The 21,140-nt window shown below is 44.1% G+C and overlaps 1 protein-coding gene across 5 annotated transcripts in view; it reads left to right on the top strand.

Annotated features, from left to right (window-relative positions):
* Plekha7 (pleckstrin homology domain containing, family A member 7) overlaps positions 1 to 21,140 on the top strand; it is a 128,619-nt gene that overhangs the window by 67,256 nt on the left and 40,223 nt on the right. For all 5 annotated transcript variants that reach the window (XM_013511965.1, XM_013511964.1, XM_005380369.2 and 2 more), the window contains exons 5-8: positions 272 to 344; positions 1,433 to 1,533; positions 7,127 to 7,302; positions 19,599 to 20,069. In XM_013511965.1, coding sequence (XP_013367419.1) covers positions 272 to 344; positions 1,433 to 1,533; positions 7,127 to 7,302; positions 19,599 to 20,069 — 821 coding nt within the window. The remainder of the gene's footprint in view (positions 1 to 271; positions 345 to 1,432; positions 1,534 to 7,126; positions 7,303 to 19,598; positions 20,070 to 21,140) is intronic.

The following is a 21,140-nucleotide window of genomic DNA, read 5'->3' as shown; positions in this document are numbered from 1 at the left end:
TGTTTTTTTTTTCTAGAAGGTAGATTATAAAAATTTTGTTTCCAGGAGACCAAAAAGAAAAGAAAAAAAAAAAAACAACTTCCAGTGATAAGCTATTGTTGAGTCTAAATTTAATGTTCCATCCAAAGAATAGCTATTCAGCAAAACCATTCATTAATTTATTAACAAAAAACATGAATATAGGCAAGCATTGCTTCCAGAATCAGGTAGTACATTACTGGAGGGGAATAGAATGTTCAGATATCCCCTAATGCTTTGCTTTGTTTTTCAGGACAGTTCTGGGATGAGACTATGGAAAAGGAGGTGGTTTGTGCTTGCTGATTACTGCTTGTTTTACTATAAAGGTGAGCTTGAGGCTCAGGCCACCAAGGGCTCTTTGTGCAAGAGGGTGGTGAGGGGATGCAGATAATGATTTCTTAAATCCAGTAGTTGGATCAATAGCCTGAGTTAATTAGGAGGCCGTTACTTCACCAAGTGTTTACTTTTGTATATGTGGATTCTTGGGTGAGTCCAGTTTTACTGGTCTTGACACTGAAAGGCCAAGCTGTTGAGTTCAAGTGAATAGAATCCATTTTACGTATTATTTAGGGTCTCTCCCAAGACATCCAAAATCCTTAAGCCATTCTATTAGGGAGACCAAGGAGTAAGTTCTCTGCTGGAGAATCTAAGAAGTCTTCTTAGAAGAGATAAGATTTGAGTTGGATTTTTAAGGATTGGTGGAGGTTTACCTATGTTGGTAGAGATGGGCATTACAAGGAAAAGACACAACTTGAGAAAGTCTTAGATGCAGGAGAAGGTGGAATGACAGACAGAATGCTAAGCTAAACCTCCTGAGGTATCCTGAGGTACAGCTCAGGAGATGGGTATGGGCCAAGACCAAAAGGCTGTCACAGGCAGGGGGAATTTGGGCTTTGTTTTGTGTCCAGTGGGGAATCAGTAAGTGCCTTTCAGTTGGAAATCAGCAAGACCAACCCTATCACTAGAAAGTAAGAGACCACTGAGTATGGAGTAGGTTTGAAGGAAGGGGAGAATAGAAGTAGGAAAATTGTTCACATATGCTTGTAGTTTTGCATGTGAGCTTCACTTTGTGTAGAATACTCTTTCCCATCCTTAAAAACACATGAAACACCTCCTAAACTGTGACTTCCCCAAACCATGGATCCTGCTTGCACTTGGCACTCTGCCCTTTCTCAGGAATTAGCAGGTTGAGTTGAATGTGTTCACATGACTCTCTCCATTCACACGCTTTTGGGGAAAGCCCCATGTCTAGTTTACCTGTGTGTTCCTGCACCAGCACATCCATGCACAAGGGGCACCCATGTGACCTGGGCAAAGAAGATGGCTTTAGTTCTTGGGAGACAGAAGGAGCCCTAAATAGGGTACCCAGGGAAGTTGCCCTGAAGGTTGTTCTGATGTGTTTTTCCATTCAAAGACAGCCGAGAAGAAGTGGTCCTGGGAAGCATCCCTCTGCCCAGCTATGTGATCTCGCCCGTGGGCCCTGAGGATCGCATAAGTCGCAAGTACTCCTTTAAGGTGCTACCCTTCTCTAACACAGCAATTTCATCATAACAACCATGGTCAGAAATGTCTTGAGGAAAGAAGTTGCTTTTGTGGGGAGGGAGAAGAAGTTCAGAAGCTAGATTTTTTCAGACTCAGTACCAATGTATAAATTATTTAGACAAAAATAATATCATGTCACCTGTACTTCCATGTGAAGCTGAGTTTTCAAGTCCCCCTGTCTTGTTGAAGGTTTTAGACTCGCTTTTCCCTATGGCTCCTCATCTTGGAATTATATGTCTAACACAGCCCTTTTCATGCTTTCTTATTACCATAGTCAGCCAGTCTAACTAGTACGCAGGTGGTGCAGCTGATGATCCCACAGTGAATTTGTCAATTGCATTATGAAAACTCATATTGAGCAGTAAGGGTCTGCATGTTGAAGAGTTGGTCAGGCTTGTCTACTTTGTTTATCTTGTTGAAAAATAATTAGAATGCAATCACTTTATTTTTTAGATTATTGAAGATCCTCAAATAGTGGAGCTCCTTTTCTACTTTGTTGCTGGGCCATTTGGAGGGAGTGGGACTGTGGTCATTTGAAGGCCATGGGTCCTTTGATGCCCTCTGGCACCTGTGTGGAGGACACAGGAAGGTAGTAGTTAGGCCTAAACTTGGGGAGTCCCAAGGTCTTGCCTTCTGCATTGGTGGTCTCCCAAGATTCCTTTCCTGCAGGTGTTTCTTGGGCCTCCCAAGGATGGTGTGAGTGTGACAGACTGAAGATTCGTTTTGCTGGTAGTTGAAACATAAGTGCCAGAGAGCCCTGCAGCAAGAAACCTTTGATCCCATTAGCCCCAGAGCACAGCCCTCTGAGGCCATTCAGGGTATGAGGTGGTGTGGTGCACTTCCAACTGGATAGGGGCTCCTGCCCCAGCTACACTTGTTGCTTGACTGTCCCATGTTATGAATACAAGATGAGCACTAGACAGTAGGTACAACAGTGGAGATTGCACAGAACTCACCTTTTCCAGAAATAGATAAAGGACCTTGGAAAAGATACCCATTGTTTTCTAGAAGGGTTGAAGGAGAGCATTTGCACATAGTGACCTTGGTGTTAGCAGTTCATCCTCAATCTGAGAGGGTTTTCCAAAGTGATCATTTGCACCAGCATCTTTTTTTTTTTTTTTTTGGTTTTGGTTTTTCTCCGGTACTGGGAACCGAACTCATGACCTTGCGCTTGCCAGGCAGGCGCTTTTGCCGCTGAGCTAAATCCCCAGCCCCTGCACCAGCATCTTGATCTGGAGTTTCTGGTAGTGGTGCTTGGAAAGTCAGCTTTTCTCCCTGCTCCCATTACTTCCCAAGGGAGCACAGAACCAGCTGTTGCTTCTGCTTCACTCATCCATAGGTTTGAGGTAGTCCTTTCTTCCCTTCTAGGCACCACCAAGTGTTATGTTGCATAGAGCAGTATTGCCTTCTGTCTGTAAAACCAAGCACTTTCATACTTGTTACCACCTTTAATGCTCCTGAGAGCCTGTGAAGTCAGTATTATTGGCTTCATTTAGAGATTAAGGATGTGAGGTTTGGAACGCTTAGGAACCTTGTCCCAAGTCACAAAGCTGGAAGGTGATAGAGGCAGAACTTGGCCCTGAATTGTACCCTCTTTCAGTTGTATTTCAAGGCGGGGACACAACTTCTTTCTTTTCCTTTTTTCTTTTTCTACCATGTCTTATCTCTATCACTTCCTGAACACTGCAGGAGGCTGGGATGATTTGAATAAATGACTACTTACTGTGTCAGTTAGGAACCCTCTTCTATTCTGTAGCTTAGGAGCCTCACTAAAATCAGTTTTTAAATGGTTTTCAGGCTTGGCTTTTGCAGCCTGAAAGAATTACTCTGAAAACCCTTTTTTTCCCTGGTGTTTGAGCATTGCTATTGAGCAAGCAATTTGGCTAACAAGTTTGCATGTGCCTGGGGGAACAGCATCTGGAATATCCTCTAAGTAATTTGTAGCTATCTGTACATATTTCATCTTAACACTTCATTGGGAGGTGTGAAAATAGATTCTAAGAAAACATCTTTTATGTATTTTAGATTCATACTCCCCCCAAAATTTTCCTTGGAAAGACTTCACCAGCAATGTGCACTGAATCTTATCTGTCAGAAGGTGTCATGTGTTTGGGGTCTTCAGATTCTGAGAGCAGAGACTGCTCTGCAGACAGACCTGCAGACAGCTACAAGTCTCTGGAGATCTGGCCTTTCCTAGCCTCACTTCATGCTGGCCCCCTCTGTTTCTCTGTGCTAGTCACACTGGTCCCATCCTTGAGGAGGAGAACACTGTGCTCTTGTCCTTCTTGGGATCTTAGCATCATTTCCTTGCTGTTCCTAGTGTAGCTGCTTATCGTGTGGAAGTCAGCTTGAATATGGGTTTCTCTGGGTCCGCTTTCTTCTTTCACAGGACCCTGAGTCTCTCAACAACAGTTACTTCAGTGGTAGTTACTTGTCTGTGGGTTTTCTTCTACTTGGCTCTAAACTATCATGGCCTTATTTAGAACTGTCCCTCCATCTTCTAGTACTGAGCCTTTCACCTGATAAATACTCAATAAATGGTAGATTATTGTGGTATGAATAAGCTCAAAAATGCATCAGACCAGGTGTGGTGGTACACATTTGTAATCCCAGTGCACACTTTTAATACTTTTGCTGAGGCAAAAGTATTGCCATGAGTTCGAGGCCAGCCTGGATTACATGGTGAATTCAAAGCAGCTTGCACCATATAGTGAGACTCTTTCTAAAATAAAGAATGCATCAGTTACTTGGTGGCCCTGGCCTTGTGAGTGTTCCTGTATTTCCCACCTAGTTTTTCTGTTCTAAAGTCTGACGGGGAGTGGGGCGATGTTGGTTGTCGGGGAGGAGTCTGGTTCTCTTTACCAGTGCTATGTCCAGACCTAACATCTAACAGCCAGCACAGCAGTCCTCCTAGGGGCACTGTGTTTTTCAGGTAAATGTTTTCTTGCTTACGTCATTTCCTTTAGGTGTAGCTTAGTTTCTATTCAATCATGTAGTTGTCTGGTGGGATTGTGTTATCTGAGAAGCAAAGAGTAGAGAGGAAGGAACCATTTCCATGGTAAAACAAGGACAGCGGTAAGAAGACTTCACGTCATCTGGACCCTCACATATTTCTTCCTCATTCTTGGGGCACTTTGAGCTTGGGTCCCTTGTCTGCATGGAAGGGAAGCTCCCTGGACTTCTTGTCTTCACAGTTAACATACCTGCCCCAGCACAGTCAGAATGCAGCTGGGAACCTGATCTTCAGAGTCCAGAGCAGCTGCACCCACACCTGGTGGTTGGGTTAGTGAGGATAGTTGTAGTTACAATCTTTTTTTTTTTTTTTTTTTTTTTTTTGTCTTTTTGAGACAGGGCCTCGCTGTGTGGTTCAAGGTGGCCTTGAACTCAAACCACCATGCCTGGCTGTAGTTACAATCATGCATGACTCCTCTATGATGGTGGCTACAATTCCCAAGGCCTGTTTGCAGACAGGCGTGCAGACTCATACCTGTATGCTTGAAGTATGTCCTGAATTGATTTCTCTACAAGGCTAGTTCCATGAGTTGTTGTACCTCAGCAACCTTCTCTGCTCACTGTACCTGTTCAGACCCTCTTTGGCTGGGCAAGAAATGCTAGGAGGGCATATCAAAGATCTTTTGAGGATATTGCCTAGGGAACTTTTCCAAGAATTTCTGTTGATTCACAGTAAAACCTACACAAGTTTCTTCTCATTCTTTTCTTATCACAGCATCAATAAGATGCTGTGCCTCGCTAAAATAAGGGGTATAGTCAACATGTGAGGTGTGTAAAGGAAGAATATGAGATTTTTTTTGGCCACTCTAGGATCTTGGCTACAGGCCAAGTTTGCGCATACTTCTTTGGCCCTGGACTGGATGGGCTCAGGCATGTAGATGTCAGAAGTATTTAATAGGCATTCTAGACCCAGATGCTAGGAGTAGAGGGAGAAGTAAATAGTGAAGTTTCACCCTCCACATTTCCTTCCCTCTCTTCTAAAAGCATGTCATTTCCCAGCTTTTAACAGGTTCATGTTTTGTTTTATCTGACTGGTCTTGGTGGGGCCTGCCTTTTATCATAGATCCAGATTATAGGATCCGTGTATATTTGCCCTCATTTCTGGATAGGACCTGCAAAAAGCATTGTACAGAGAAGCCTAGACTTGAAGTCAGACCTGAACTTTATAGTTTTTTATTCATTCAACAAAATTTATGGAGTACCTACTATGTGCCATGAACTGTTGGTGGGGAAATATTAGTGAACACGATAGAAAAGTTTCCTGCTCTCATGGAACTTCTATTCTAGAGGGAGAAGGGAGATGATAAAAGGTGATAAGCAAGTACATAAAATAAATAGTATTAGTAGTAAATGGTGTGAAGAATCTGTTACTATATGTGGGTATCTTGGAAAGGCATTTCGTATCTCAGAGCTTCATTAACCACATCTGTAAAACAGAGATTCTGTCCCTGCATGTTAAGGGTGTTGGCATTAAAATGAGATCAAAATTTGGGTGTAGTACTCAGGAGACACATTCAGGTGTCATAGGTGCCCAATAAATCTTCCTATTTCTACACCATCTTCCTTTGTAACTTGAGGGAGCCTTTTTCTTACAAATTTAAAAGTCACGGGGAGAAAACTGGTACTGCCTCTGCTTTGGAAACTATCTCATTCACTTTTCACAGTCACCCCCAGAACGTCTGAAGTGCTTTACAAGGACACATGTGGGGCTGGGGATTTAGCTCAGCGGCAAAAGCGCCTGCCTGGCAAGCTCAAGGTCGTGAGTTCGGTTCCCGCACCGGAGAAAAACCAAAAAAAACAAGGACACATGTACACACACACTGAAGCAGAGACACATAGTAGGTTTATCAAAATGTTTAATTAAATGTTGGTCAGCTCTTTCCTACTCACTAGTATCTTGTTTTGGAGAGATACTGCAGCAGCATCTTTGATGGACACACGTTGCATTTCATGCCAAGAAGTTGAAGCACACTGAACATTTATACCAAGCCACATGCTGTTGCAGTGGATTTGGACTCAGTTCTTATCTGATTTTAGCCAAAGCAGGAATTGCATGCTTCAGAGGAACCAAAATAGATATTCCCAAGTGTCTGCTTCTATAGAATGAGGGTTTCTTAAAAACGATTTATTCTGCTGGGTCTATAGCTCAGTGGTACAGTGTTTGCCGAGCATGCAAGGCCCTAGGTTTGATTCCCAGCACCGTACACACACACACACACACACACACACACACACACACACACACACACACACACACACACACACAGTCTCTTTCCTATCAAGGCCTTGCCTCTGTACCCTACCCTAGGCAGGAATAAGATAAATAGGGAACAAGTACAGTTCCAGGGCTTTGCTTAGGGGTAAGAGACACAGCCATCACTGGGCCTGTCTACAGGAAAATGGAATCCAGCCCATGGCGTTTTTTAGGTGTGGAGATAAGCTGGCTGGTGTTGGGGTTTTAGCCTGGCAGAGGAAGAGCATGACCACTGTTCTTTTTCCCAGAAAGGAAACATGTGCTGACCTCTGTCCTGGCTTTCTGTTTCCATACTTATAGGCTGTGCACACGGGGATGCGAGCGCTTATCTACAACAGCTCCACGGCAGGCTCCCAGGCCGAGCAGTCAGGCATGAGGACCTACTACTTCAGTGCTGACACCCTGGAGGACATGAACGCTTGGGTGAGGGCCATGAACCAGGCTGCACAGGTGCTGTCTCGATCATCACTGAAGAGGTCAGTCCTACTGGGGAGTCCCAGATGAATCCTCTGGTGCCTGACCTTCCTCCATTTACTCATTGCCCTCTCTTTTCAATACTTTTTAATTAGGAGTGTTTCCAGCAGGAGAATGCATAACTGAGTAGTGCTCTCTGCTGTAGCTGGAAACTCCTGTAGATGCTAGCTAGTTCTCTTTCTTCACCAATACAGAAACATTAAGGTCCAAAAGAGTGGCCCAACTGTGCAGGATACACTTAGTTCCCCCCCCCCTCTTTTTTTTGTATCGGGAATCCAACTCAGGGCCTTATGCTTGCCAGGCAGGTGCTGTGCTGCTGAGCTATATTCTCAGCCCTAGTTTTTTTTTCTCTTGGGTAGAAGGAAAGGACAACTTTGGGATAGAAGGGAGAAAGGCAGGGAAGAAAGATCTTGCCAGCTAAAGATGTGCTATACCTGTCTCCCATGTCCTGGGGGTTGTGAGATTGCTGAGTCTGGTTATAAATCACTGCCTGAGAAAATGCCAAGCAGAAATACGAATGGGGTCAAGGGGCTCAGAGAAAACAGAGAAGCTCTCAGAAAGTGTCAGAATATGCATTTAGCTGTCACATACCTCATTTGTCCCTATCTGGATTCCTTACTGCAGATAGAGGCCACCTTAACAGTGTTCCTTCAGTGAGACCTCAAAACTAAGGGCAAGCCGGGTGTGGCTGGTGCATGCCTATAATCCCAGCGCTTGGGAGGCTGAGGCAGGAGAAGGCCAGCTTGGGCTACAAAGTGAGTTCAAGGCCAGCTTGAACTACAGAATGAGACTCTTTCTTAAAAAGATGACTGCCCCCCGAAAAAAAAAACAAAAAAAACCCAAAAACTAAGGGCATATTCTCCACCAAGCTAAGGGCGCAACGTTTCACTAAATGGGTCTAGGTTTCTCTTGGTATAGTTTAGTTTGTTGACCTTTTCTAACTCTTGTTTCTATAATTTTTGGTACTCATAGTTCTTTGTAGCTTCATACCCTCTTTCTAGAGGCAGACAGATCATTGCTTTAGATAGTGGTCTCCTTCAACAGGCCAGGTAGGTTCAGGCTCTACCCTCAATCCAAGCACCTGTCACCATGCCCTACACTTTTATCTACTTTTCGTGTCCTAGGCTTCACACCGGAAGCATCATTGTTTTTTCTGTACAACATCTAATGCACAGTAAGCTCTCAGATGACTGTTCAATAAGCGAATGAGAGAACGGAAGAGTGAATAAATGGATATCTTGAACAGGACAAAACCAAAGACTGCCTGAGCAATCACTCCATGAGCCCTCGGTGAATAACTCTTGACTACAGGTGTTCTGTTAGTTTTGACTCTGCCGCCTACCCTTATAATCCAACCTGAATTTTTCCATCATGTCTGTGATGATCTAAAAGTCTCTTCCAGTAGCCTTCTGGTGTCTCCATAGTGTCGTTGCATTTCCTTGGCCATCCTAGGAGGAGGAAACTGAGTAGTTTTGACACCTTACTCTTAGAGCACATGCCATTTCCTAATGGTCACTATTTTCCAGTCTTCAATTTTCATTCTTTGAATGAATAAGTAAATGAATAATATAGTAAATGAAGATATCCTTAGTGTAAACTAAATGGTTTCTTGTATCCTGTGTTAGCTTGTCATCACTGTTACAAAATACCTGAGAAAAGCACCTTAAAGAAGATTTATTTTGGCTCGTGATTTCAGAGGTTTCAGTCCATTGTCAGCTGGTTGTATTGCTTTTAGATCTGTGATAAGACAGAAACATCATGACAGAAGGGCACGGTGGAGCAAAACTGCTCACCTCATGGCATCCAGAAAGCAGAGACAAACAGAGAGGAAGGGGGTAGGGACAAGATATACCCTTCAAAGTTATGCTCATGGTGGCCTACTTCCTCCACCTGCACCACACCTCCTGATAGCTCATTTTGCTACTAACTTATCAATGGATTAATCCACTGATGAAGTTAAGTGTCCTCAAAGTCCAGTCACCTCTCTAGGCACCTACTTCTGAACATTGCTACATTGGGAACTAAGTCCTTAAGGCTTGAATCTTTGAGAGAATACTTCATATTTAAACCATAACATATCCTAACTTTGCTCAGCTCATTTTGGTTTGCTAGGCTACTAGGTAAAGGAGAATTTTAGAGTGACATTGGCCTTAACAGGGAGAGATGCTGTGATTGATAAATGACATCTATCTAGGACTCTTGAGGCTTAATTTGCTAGCCAATATTTGGATGTTTTGTTTTAACTTCTACCTACCTAAAGAATTTGTAGTTAGCTATCATAATTTTGGTTCTGGAAAAAATCATTTCCTTTTAAGGTCCCAAGGTATTGCATTTTCCATAACTTTTTGAAACTTACTCATATTTTCCTCTTAATGAACTCTTTAAATCCTGTGATCATGTTTGCCCAAGTTTTCTTCCCTTTAAAAAAGAAAAAGTTTGTTTACCTTCTGTGTTAGAATAAAGACAACTACCATTTCCCTCTTCCTTCTGTTTTGAGACAGGGTCTCACTCTACAGTCAGATTGGCCTTGAACTCACTGTATAGCCCAGGTTGGCCTTGAACTTGTAGTGATCCTCCTACCTCAGCCTCCCAAGTGCTAGGATTACAGGTGTGAGCCATGATACCCAGCCCCCTCTTCCTTCTTAAGAGGTGAAATTGTCAGCCAAGAAAATACAGACTTATGTTCTGTTTTTCCAGAATAAGATGTTCAGACATTTGGTTAGTTAATGTGATTTGTCAGGCAGGACTAAATCTTTCCTCCCCTCCAGCCTGGTGATGTACATTGGAAACATCTCCCTCTGTAAGTGGGCAGCCCCAGGAGTAGCTTTTATCCTTTCCTCCAGCATTTCTCACCCAGATCATCTGTCCTTGTTCATACAAACAGATGCTTTCTTTATGAATGATGGTAAAATACCAGCATTTTGTTCTTGTTTTGTTCTGAGACAGGTTCTCACACTGTAGTTCAGGCTGAATTCACTATGTAACTCAGGCTGCCTTTGAACTTGTGACCATCTTCCTGTCTCAGCCTCCCATGTGCTGGGATTATAGGTGTGCATCATCACAGTTGGCCAAATCTCAGTATGCTTGATTGGAGGTGACAGGAAATACTGACAAATTTATCTTAAAGGGGGGCTTTATTGGTTCAAGTAACTAAAAAGTTCAAGATGGATCTGGCTTTCGAGCAGCGGAGTTCAGAGCTCCAATAATCTCTTTTTAAGTTATTCTCTTAGGCTCTGGACTCTGCCCACCCTCTTGAGCTCCATAAGGATGTTCCTGGCATATCTGGGATCTAGTGGTGAGATAGCTGCAGTGACCCCAGACTAGTGCCATTCAGGTTCAAGTCCAGCAAGAAAGAGCCAGAAACTCCCAGATCCCATTTATATTGTACACCATCTGCTGTGGCCAGGGAATGCACCATGCTGATTGGCACAGGCTGACTGGCATGTACTTCACTCCAAGAAGAGGATAGTGCCCCACGCAGGCCATGGGGACTCAGAGTGATGTGGGGGTAGGTTCCCTAGGAAGAGCTATGGCTATGGTAGAGGACCCAGCAGTGACTTGCTGGGTGAGGGTAAAGGGAACACCAACAACCAGTGACTACTTGGGCCGATTGTCCCCTCACTGCCTACTGTGTGTTCTATTTGCCTTAAGTACCTCCTCCCAGAGCTTAGTTTCTGAAACTAGACAGACCTGGGTTCAAGCCCTTGCTCTGCTGCTTTCTAGCTGTGTCATACAAATGACATACTTTTTTTAAACCTTAAATACTTTTTTTTTTAGTTCAGAGGATCATTACAAAGACTAAATGAATGAACGTATAAGGTCATTACTTAGCACAATGCTTGAGACATAGTAGGTGCCCCATATCAGGTGCACTGGCCTCTAAGGTGTTTGGCTTCATAATATTATTGGCTCTTTTTTCTTTATAACCCTCCAGTTTCGTCATTAGTCCTCTGGATCTCATTGATCGTGAGTCTCCTGTGAGCACATTGCATCTTGTCCCTTACCAAGCTTGCTCATCTTCTAACAAGATGAGCTGTGGTTCAGCACCCCAGGCTCTGCACAGCAGTACCTCTCAGCCTGCAGCCTGCTCTTCAGCTCCTGTCTTCTCCATCCTCTTCCAACTGGATTCCCCAGACAAGAGTAGAGCTGGGAACCCTCTCTGTACTTCCTGCCTTTGCCTTTGTTTTCTGCACAGTCTTTGTAGGCCCACAAATGAGACCCTACCCGACCCCATGTGTTGTAAGCAGCACTGAGGCTGCTCTCCGTCTCCTGTCCATCGTCACTTTCCTCCCATGTCCATATTCTGCCACTTGCCAGACTCTGGACTCTGTTTTGATTCTCAACAGGCTTAACTTCGCTGAGGATGTCTTGTCCTCTTTAACAGACTAAAGCATTAAGCAAGGCAGTCCTGTTTGCATTTCCAGATCTCAAAACTAACAACTCAGACAGGAAGGCAGGAATACAGAGAGGGTTCCTAGCTCTCCTCCTGCCTTGAGTTATCAGAAGATAACTCAGCTCTTTTCTCAGTTTCCAGGTCTTTCTGGTGGTTCTGAAATCCTGTCTTGGGGCTGAAGGAATGTATAGTCTGGTCATCTTCAGTTTAAAATCCAGGGCTGTCAAATCCCTGCATGGCCCTTGTTCCTACACAAGTTTGATACGTCTCTTGCCATTCTCCATTCTCTACCTTAATCACTCTAACTTTTCTATTTAGTGAACTGGTACATTTGTTTATGCAGTCATCCATTAGTCTTTTTTTTTTTTTTCCTACAAGCGTTTATTGAGAGCATATTGTATATTATACACTGCTAAAGGTGCTGAAAACACAGCAGTGTTCAAAGAGAGAAGCAAAGTCCCATTCAGCTTTCATGGGAGTAGAGGGGTTAGACAAACAGTAAATCAGTAAAACAATATATATCATGATCTGTGCATGAAGGCAATAAAACAGGCTGATGGGCTAGGGTGAGACTGGGGAGTACAAAGTAACCAGTTTGGGTGGTTGAGGAAAGCCTCTGTAAGAGGGTGATGTGAAGTTGAGGCGTAATTATCACAAGAAGATCAGATATTTGAAACTCCAGCACATCCTTCAGATCTTGGCCTATATTTATCTCATATCCTCCTTCCCTGACCTCAGGGTGATAGATAGCCTTCCTGTAGTCTTCTCTCATTACTTAATTTTTCATTGCTACCTTTACCAGACTATGAGCTCCTTGAAAATGATAAACTCATTTATCAGTGCCTGGCAAATAGTAAGGGTTCAGTTAATAGTTAAGTGTATGGATGTTCTATCTGGCTGTGCATGTGAGTAGGTGGATTGATGAGCAAAACAGCTATGAAACTTGTACATATAAGATGTTCCAGTAAAGACTTGGGGTGGCTGGGAGCAATCTGAACACTGTTCTAGGATTTGTGCATAGGAAATCAAATCAACCTGCTCAGAAGTGACTCTCATATTTTGGGCCATCTGCACATTCTTGGAGAATTTAAGTCTTTGACTTTCCAAACTTTGGTCAACTTGGATTAAGTATGACTGGACAAGTCTTTTGGACCCTCCGCAGAAGAAGTACTGTATAGAAGCATTTTTTAGCCTGAGGCTGGGCTTTGGAGTCAGATCAGATGGGATTTGGGTCCTGCTTATATCCCTGGGGCACGATCCAGGGAAAGTTGGCTAACCTCTTTGAGGTTCACTTTATTACCTATAATGAAAGAATAATAACATCTCCAGCCGTGTAGGTTTGTGTGATGGTAAAAAAGTGCTTAGTGTAGCAGTTGGCTTTCATAAATGCTCAATTGTTGACAGCTGTGGCCACCATCTTTCTTATCCTTCCTTAGAGACAGCGTGTTATACATACTCTGGCACCTCAGTGAGTACCCTCAGCCTCTCTGGACTAGACAGTCCTGATTTTGCTGGATTGTTGTAAGGATTAGACGTGATGTGTGCCAAATTCCCAGTACACAATAGTACCCAGCATATGCTAACAATAACTTAGGCATTGGCCATAAAATGTATTACTTAGACTGTGCACATTTGCTGTAGAAAGTTGGAAAATGAGTAAAGGTAGCATGTGTCAGAGCTTTAGACTGGCTCAGGTTGAGCTGTGACAAGTGGTACAACTTGCTACATAAGAGGAAGAGAGGTGCCAGGCGTGGTGGCGCACGCCTGTAATCCCAGCACCCGGGAGGCTGAGGCAGGAGGATTGTTGCGAGTTCGAGACCAGCCTGGGTTACAAAGTGAGCTCAAAGCCAGCCTGAACTGCATATTGAGACCCTGTCTCAAAAAGACAAAAAAAAGGGGATGTGGAAGAGAGGTTTGGAGAGACCCGGCAGCCACTGAACATCTTTCCTGTTTGATAATCTGGTTTGTCAGTCCTTACAGCTTCACCAGGGACCTCTAGTATCCACTCTGCTGAAGCAGCAGGAAGCCACAGTTTGCCAGCTTGGTTGCTTTACTGAGTCTGCCCCCTCGAGATCCTCTGGGGAAAGGTACCCTGGAGAGTTGTGTATGGTCAAAGCTGCCAGGCTCTCTATTGTTAATTCAGATAGAGCAGACTCACCATGAAAGGTAGTGGGATACCTTCTCCGTCCCAGGGGGACTGCCCTATTTCAATTCTGAGGAAGAGAAGAGACCAATGCCTGTCTCCATTGCTTTACACCAACTCCTTCCTCAAATGTTACAAACTACTTTGAGACAGAAGCCTGCCTGAGGACTGTCCAGGTACTGTGGGCTCTTTTCTTTTTTTCAGCCTTTTGTACAAGTTTGCCCGTGGGTTCTGGCTTTGGATCCCTCCATATTTCTGAGACTGAGGCTACTGATCCCCAGGACTCAGGATCTATCAACACACAAGTCTATCCCATGGCAGGACTTCTACCTTCTGGCCTGGCTCAGATCAAATCCCCCTAAGACTGTTAGTGGCCTGACCCTGTTCTTGGCTGCTAGATTGGTCATTCAGATAAATGCAGTGAGGGAGCCTTCTAGGGAGATTACACCAGAAAGACTGTGTCTGCCAACATGACTAGTTTGACTAAGCCCCTACAAGCTGTACCCCCCCATCAACCCGAGTCTTTGAATGATGTGTGTGTGTGTGTGTGTGTGTTTCTAGCATTAAAATAGAGGCAATTACTCCTTATTTCCTGATGAGGTAAAGGATTTAGAGGCAATCAGTACACAGTTGCTTAGTAAGATCTGTTAACTTCTAAGTTCTTGTGAAGAACTGAGGGAAGTACCCCTAGTCTGAGGTATGTGCTCTTCACTTGCAAGGAAAAGCAGGAGTTTGTTCCAAGGAGACATGCAGCATTCTGTGATATGTTTGTTTGTTTATTTATTTATTTATTTATTTTTCTTTCTTCTTTCGTTTTTTTTCCGGTCCCGGGAATCGAACTCACAACCTTGCACTTGCCAGGCAGGCACTGTGCCGCTGAGCTAAATCCCCAGCCCCTCTGCGATATGTTTAAATAGCCCAACTCCAGCCAATGATAAACTTACTCCCTGTCTCGGGGATTGTTTTTGGTAACTAGTAATAAAACACTCCCACTGAGGATGGCATAATCATATTGGGTTTTGGTTTTCTCACATAACAGGAAATCAGAGGTGGTGAGTCCAGGCTGGTATAGTAGCTTCATGATGTCCTCAAGGACCTCAGCCTTTCTGTTACTTTATGCCCAGGGTTCATCCTTGTTTTTGTCACCTTGCAATCCAGTGGAGTCTGAATGCCAAGCAGGAAGAAAAGGAGGCTTAGTAAGCCTGCCTTCTTTTAAAGACTTTCCTGGAGGGACACACAGAAATTTTACTTATACCTCTGGCCAGGCCTATGTCACAGAATCTCCTTCAGCTTACAAATGAAATTGGAAAATTTTTTCTGGGTGAACTGCTGCTTTGAAATATTGGCAGAGAAGAGAATACATGTTGGAGGCATGCCATCTTTCTGTACCTTATCTCCTTTAATCCTCATAATGACCCAAGGAAGCTGGGGCTGTTGTTCCATCTACAGATGAGGAGCACGAAAGCAGAGAGATCACTTGCCCAGGGTCACTCACTTTTTAAGTGATAGCATTAGTTCTTTGATTTTTTGTTTATTTGTTTGTTTGTTTTTGTTGTTGTTTTGAGACAGAGTCTCGCTATGTAGCTCAAGCTGGCCTTAAACTCATGACAATCCTTCTGCCTCAGCCTCCTGAGTGCTAGGACTACAGGTGTGCACCACCATGCCTGGCTAGCATCAGTTCTTGAATCCAGATTTCTTTGAGTCTAAATCCTGTGTTTTCTGGGTTTGTTATTTTCACAAACTGATACAAATGGACAAAGAGGTCACTGAGTGTGAGAAATTCCTTGTGTTTTTGGACCATTGTTGATTGCAGGTGTTCCTGATAATAACAGTGACCTGCACAGAAATAGCCATCTGGGAAAGACATGTGTCATCTTAACTAAACATCTATGTTCTGCATGGCCAAGCCCTCTGAATGACACAGTCATTGGCAACAGAGAGGTGCTTCATTCTTTGTCATCATTGTGCTAAATTGAGCATTGCAGAGATCCTTTATGACAAGTCTCCTGATTTGAGGAGTCCTGTGTTAAATTGTTGGGAATGCAAAGAGGGAAGAAACCAAAAAACCTTTTGGCCATGAATCCTATATCTTAATGTTAATTAAATGTGTAAATCAGGTAAAGTTAAGAAGTTGGAAACATTATCTTCACCTTTCTTATCTTCGGTTACAGGCTGAATATTTTCAGTACTAAAGTGCATCTTATGTAAGTCCCAGGAGCCATAGGAATAAGGAGATGTTTATAACCCTAAAGTCTTAGGGGTTAGAAAATTGCCAGGTGGCAAGCAGACTACCATTTTTTTTGCCATCCTAAGAGTTTGTTTTGTTATAAATTGTGAGTTTATCTGAAGAAAAGAATTTATCATCCCCTATCAAATTGATTTCCAGGAAATACTAGCGTGTATGGGAGTGTGTATCCTCATACGTACATACCCAATAGGGACTAAAATGTATCATTGTGAAATTGTGCCAGGTTAGAGGAGACTAGCAAAGTCTATTATTTATTGACTAGTTATTTATGAGAACAGTGTTAAATATGGTCACCATGAATAAACCAGGTTTTTGGTCATTTGGCTTTGAAGGCAGGAATTATTGTCTCTGATTTCTTATACCCTGAGTTTCCTGTTCCAAGGAATATATTGATGCTTAATAAATCCATGGTGATTGATTTAGTAAAGAGAGAAAAATCCACATTACCATTGGTTGGACTGTGACATTGTATCTCCAGTCTTTGGGTCCTGGAGTTGAAGAAGCCATTTCCCTACGGTTCTAATGTCGTACACGTAGGTGGCATATTTCACTCTCAGGCTCTTATTTTTTTTCCCCTCTGGCTCTTATGACAAAGTGATGTTTATCTTTGTGGTGTGAATAACAAGAAGATACAATTACTTGTGTTTCACAATTGGAGTAACCCCTTGAAAATATCATAACAAGAGAAAGCAGAGCACAGGTCAGGGCATAAAATTCCATGATTTAGTCAGATGTGACCCAGAGGGCAGCAGAGCTTTCATCACCTGGGCAGCAGCCTCAGCCCATCCTCTCTGGGTGGCCTCCTGAATTTGAGAAGTAGTAAAGAAAGTAAAGGCCTACTTAGGCAACCTGAAGGCTGCTGTAAGGGTTACAGTGATGAGGATGAAAGGAAAGAAGTCAGTTAAAACTTTTCATGTACCTTGTGAAACAGAGTTGTCCCTTTATAAACTTACGGTAAGAATTGTTCTTTCTTTAAGTATAGGCCCCTGATTATTTTTCCTATTTTGCTACTCCTGAGCTTATAGACCCCTGAATATTAGTGACGAAAAGACCCTGAGAGATCACCATCTCAATATGTCATTATAAAATGATATAATAGTCCTTCCAGTATAAGTAGTAGAAGCTAACACTAACTTACAGGAGAGAGGGAGTTCATTGGTTAGGACCAGAAAGCCCAAGGATGAATTCATTTTAGGTATGGCTGCTTCTGGGACCTCAGACTGAGTTTGTATGGCTTCATTCTCATACTGTGTCTTCCCACATGGTTGTAGCAGCTCAAGAGCAGCTGCAGTCAAAAGTCCCAGGGCTAACTGTGAATGGCCTGGATTGGGCTGTGTGTCCATCTTTAAACCAGTCCCTAAGACCCTGGAACTTCTGTGGGATGAGGAATAGTAGAGTCAGCAACACTCAAAGCACTGTACAGAGAGTAGGGTTGGATGAACCCCAAATGAAAGTGAAAATGCTCTTGTCAGAAGGGCAGTGAATACAGTATAGGGTGGGGAGGAAAAACATCTCCTACTGGTAAATGAAAGGCGGTCCAACAAAGCATATTTTTTGTCCATAAAGCCTGGGATTCTCATGAAAAAGGTATTAGTACTTCAACAGTGAGAAGTATGATTGCTTTTCTCAGTTCTCTGTACCTAATTTAAGGCCAACAGTTGGACCTACACACATAAGAATCATGCTCTATGTTGGGAATTGTATTTTCACTCAATAATTGACATTGTGTCTACCAGACTGGGTTGCTTGTCCCATAAGTCTGTGCTGATTATTGGCAGCTGAGGTTTTGAGATTGTCGCAAGGATGCTTGGGGCCTGACCACTGAAATGTAAATGCAGCGGCATTTCTGATATAAACTCTCAGATAGAATTGGAGACCCTGCTACCTTGGCCATTTCAAGACTGGTGCATCTTAAGGCTAGGACCTTTTTTTTTTTTAAACCAAGGAGCATGGCCAGACGGGCTGCCTCATCTAAAAGTCCCCAGTAACTCTGCTGGCCTATCCAGGCTGAGCTGGAGTATGTTCTTGTGACTCCAGTGGAACCACTGTTGTGTCCCTGGTGCCGAGTAATGGCAGCACAGACATAACTGGGACCTGTCCCAAGGAGGTGAGGAGGGAAGCAGCTTACAGAAGGAGGTGGGCCTTGAAAGAAGAATCCACCCCTGTCCCAGAACTTCTTCTTCAGTCTTAGTTCACTTCAGACCCTTCTTGTTTATGTTTCCAGATTTATATAGATGCAATGCACGAACACACATATGGAGAGGCAGAGGACAAACATATGTAGGCCCCAAAGCCTGGGCTCTGGATTCTACCTGGGGTTAAGCCCAGGCACCACACTGTCTCAGCTCTGTGGTCTTGGGCAAATCATTGGTCTCGTCTGTGCCTCCATTTCCTTTGCTCTAAAATCAGATTGCTGGTATAAGGTTGTCAGTAGGTCAGTGTTACTGGATTCCTGTTTGAGCTGTCCCCTCGTAAGATATATCAGTGGTCATGGGGAGAAGTACCTGTTCTTTAGTTACCACTACCAAAGAGTTAATTAAACTGCCAGCTGTACTTTGGGCTATACTAGAACCCAGTGGGAGAGATCTGGCTTCAGGAGCTGTCTTAGTTTTCTCTCATTGCTGAGACGAAATACCTGATACCCACAGGTTAAGGGAGGAAAGGTTTAAGTAGCTCACAGTTTGTAGAGGTTTCAGTGTATAACTGGCTGGCTCCAAGTGGCACATGGCAGAGGGACAATCATTCATGGTGGCGGGATTCAGCAAAAGCAAGGGAAGGGACAGAGAAGCCTCTTTCTGTCCCTTATAGTGTAAGTAGTCTACCAGGCTCAGGGCAGTGCCAATCCAGTCAGTGAACTGATCCAGCAATCACCTGTCCTTAATTCTAGCACCCTTAATCCCAGCATTGCACCATGCATCAATCTTATCCTCTAGATTCAGCCACTTCTGAAAAAGCCCTATGACCACATGAGGCTTTGGGGGCACATCTAGACACAAACCATAATAGGAGCCTTCTAGCCAAGCTGGACTACCCCCTGCTGACAGATGGACAAGTAGAAGAAAGGAAAGATAGGATTGAGAACACAGGTAATAGATTTTATGGAGACTGTCACATGTGTCACTTACTTATTTTTTCATACAATAGTACTTAGAGTACCTTTTCCATATCAGTCATTGTCCAGAAGTTCTGGATATCAAGTGATTGGCCAGGTGAGCCTGTGACCTGCAGAAACCCATAGTCTCTTCGGGAGCTGCATAAAAGTAAACACAAAGTTATGGTCCCAGTATAATTAGTGTGACAATATAGTCAGCATAGTCTTATTCTAGACTGAGGATGTATTTTAGGGGTGGCAGATCCTTAAAAGAGTAGTAGAAAGTAGGCCGCAGGGTAAAGAATTGGGCAGGAAAGGTGCTCCAGGAGGAGAAAATAGCCCAGGAAAAGGCGAGTACATGTGAAGTGTGTTCACTGAGGGAAGTGGCTGTGGAGTGAACTGAGTGTGTTTCTCTTGCTGCAGGGATTTGGAGAAAGTGGAGCGGCAGGCAGTGCCTCAAGCCAACCACACAGAGTCCTGTCGAGAGTGTGGCAATACGGGACCTGGACACTCAAGGAATTGTCCTCATCGCGGCCATGATGACTCTGTTGGCTTTGAGAGGCAGGAGCAGGAAGAACAGCGGTACCATTCCCAGAGAGACCTGCTGGAGAGCAAGCGGGACAGGAGCAAGGCCAGGTCCCCATACTCACCCACTGAGGAGGATGCCTTGTTTGTGGATTTACCCAGTGGCCCAAGAGGCCAGCAGGCACAGCCCCAGCGCGCAGAGAAGAATGGCATGCTGTCTGCCTCTTATGGCCCTGGAGAGCAGAATGGTACTGGCGGGTACCCTCGGGCCTTTCCTCCCAGGGCCACCACAGAGAAGCACAGCCAGAGGAAGAGCAGCCTGGCCCAGGTGGAGCACTGGGCAAAGGCCCCGAAGGCAGATGGCAGGAGGTCAGTGTGTACTCAGGATCCTGCTGATGATGCAGCAATAGTAACTGTCATTGCCTAGCACTCGCCGGGTAAATGGAGGCCTTAAACCCTTCACCTCCATTATCTGTGTGAATCTTTGGAACAGCCCTGAAGAAGACTGAGATCCCTATCTTATAGACAGAAGAACTGAGGCTGGGAAAAGTGAAAGAACCTGCCCAGGGCACACAGATCAGTGGAAAAATAGGAGTTCAAACCCAGTTCTGTGAGCCTCCAAAGCCCACAGGAGATTACAATGGGGAGGCATCTCTGCTACCTCGAGAGCCTGCCTTGAGACATTAAGCATGGGGGTGGGGGCTGATCTCTGCTTATGCTGCTGCTGCTTTGCAGCTGAGAATTCTTTGTAGAAACTAGAGTAAACGTAAGTCCAGGTTTGAATTCCAGGCACATCAAGAAGTGCTCAGGGACTGTTGACATTAGGCTTTATCAAACCCATTCCTTAAAGAAGTAGCTTTAACTGTTTAGAAGGGATGTATCTTTTGCTGTTTGCACAGCACTGTCTGTATTTTATTATAATTTTAGATTAATTAGGACAGGTTTATGAAGATTTCAGGGTCATGCAGCTTCCCTGTTGTCCCCAGAAGCCACCATGTTTTGTCTTCATTATGAAGATATGGCAACTTGCTTACTATCCATAGCCTTCTGAAACAAACCACTGACTAGAGAAGACAGTGAAGTCCCTAAGCGCTCAGAAATTCTCTGGAGCTGATGTAGTTATAGTGGATAGACCAGAGCTCAGTCCAGGAGTGCAGCAGGCCTGATACTTCCCTGTCCCTGTCTGAGGGCCAGACTGGACCTGTGGCTCTGGAGCCAGCAGTGCTCCTCAAGGACTAGCCTAGGCCTGCTTTCAGATGTATGAGTGTAGAGTGCATGTGTGGGATGCTGTGACTCTTAATCTGGGCCAACTGGATGGTCGTGAGGGTGGATAGTGTAGTAGTTACATCAGAACCTCCTGAGCCACTGAGAGACATTGCTATGTTTTAGAGCAGGAGAAGGGAAGGCCCTTTGTATGTTAGCTAAGCAGCCTTCCCCTGC

Source organism: Chinchilla lanigera, unplaced genomic scaffold (assembly GCF_000276665.1).
Source record: "Chinchilla lanigera isolate Chin_1 unplaced genomic scaffold, ChiLan1.0 scaffold00013, whole genome shotgun sequence".
Taxonomy (NCBI): Eukaryota; Metazoa; Chordata; class Mammalia; order Rodentia; family Chinchillidae; genus Chinchilla; species Chinchilla lanigera.
The sequence above is the reverse complement of the archived record's forward strand: the minus strand, read 5'-3'. Positions and strand labels throughout refer to the sequence as shown.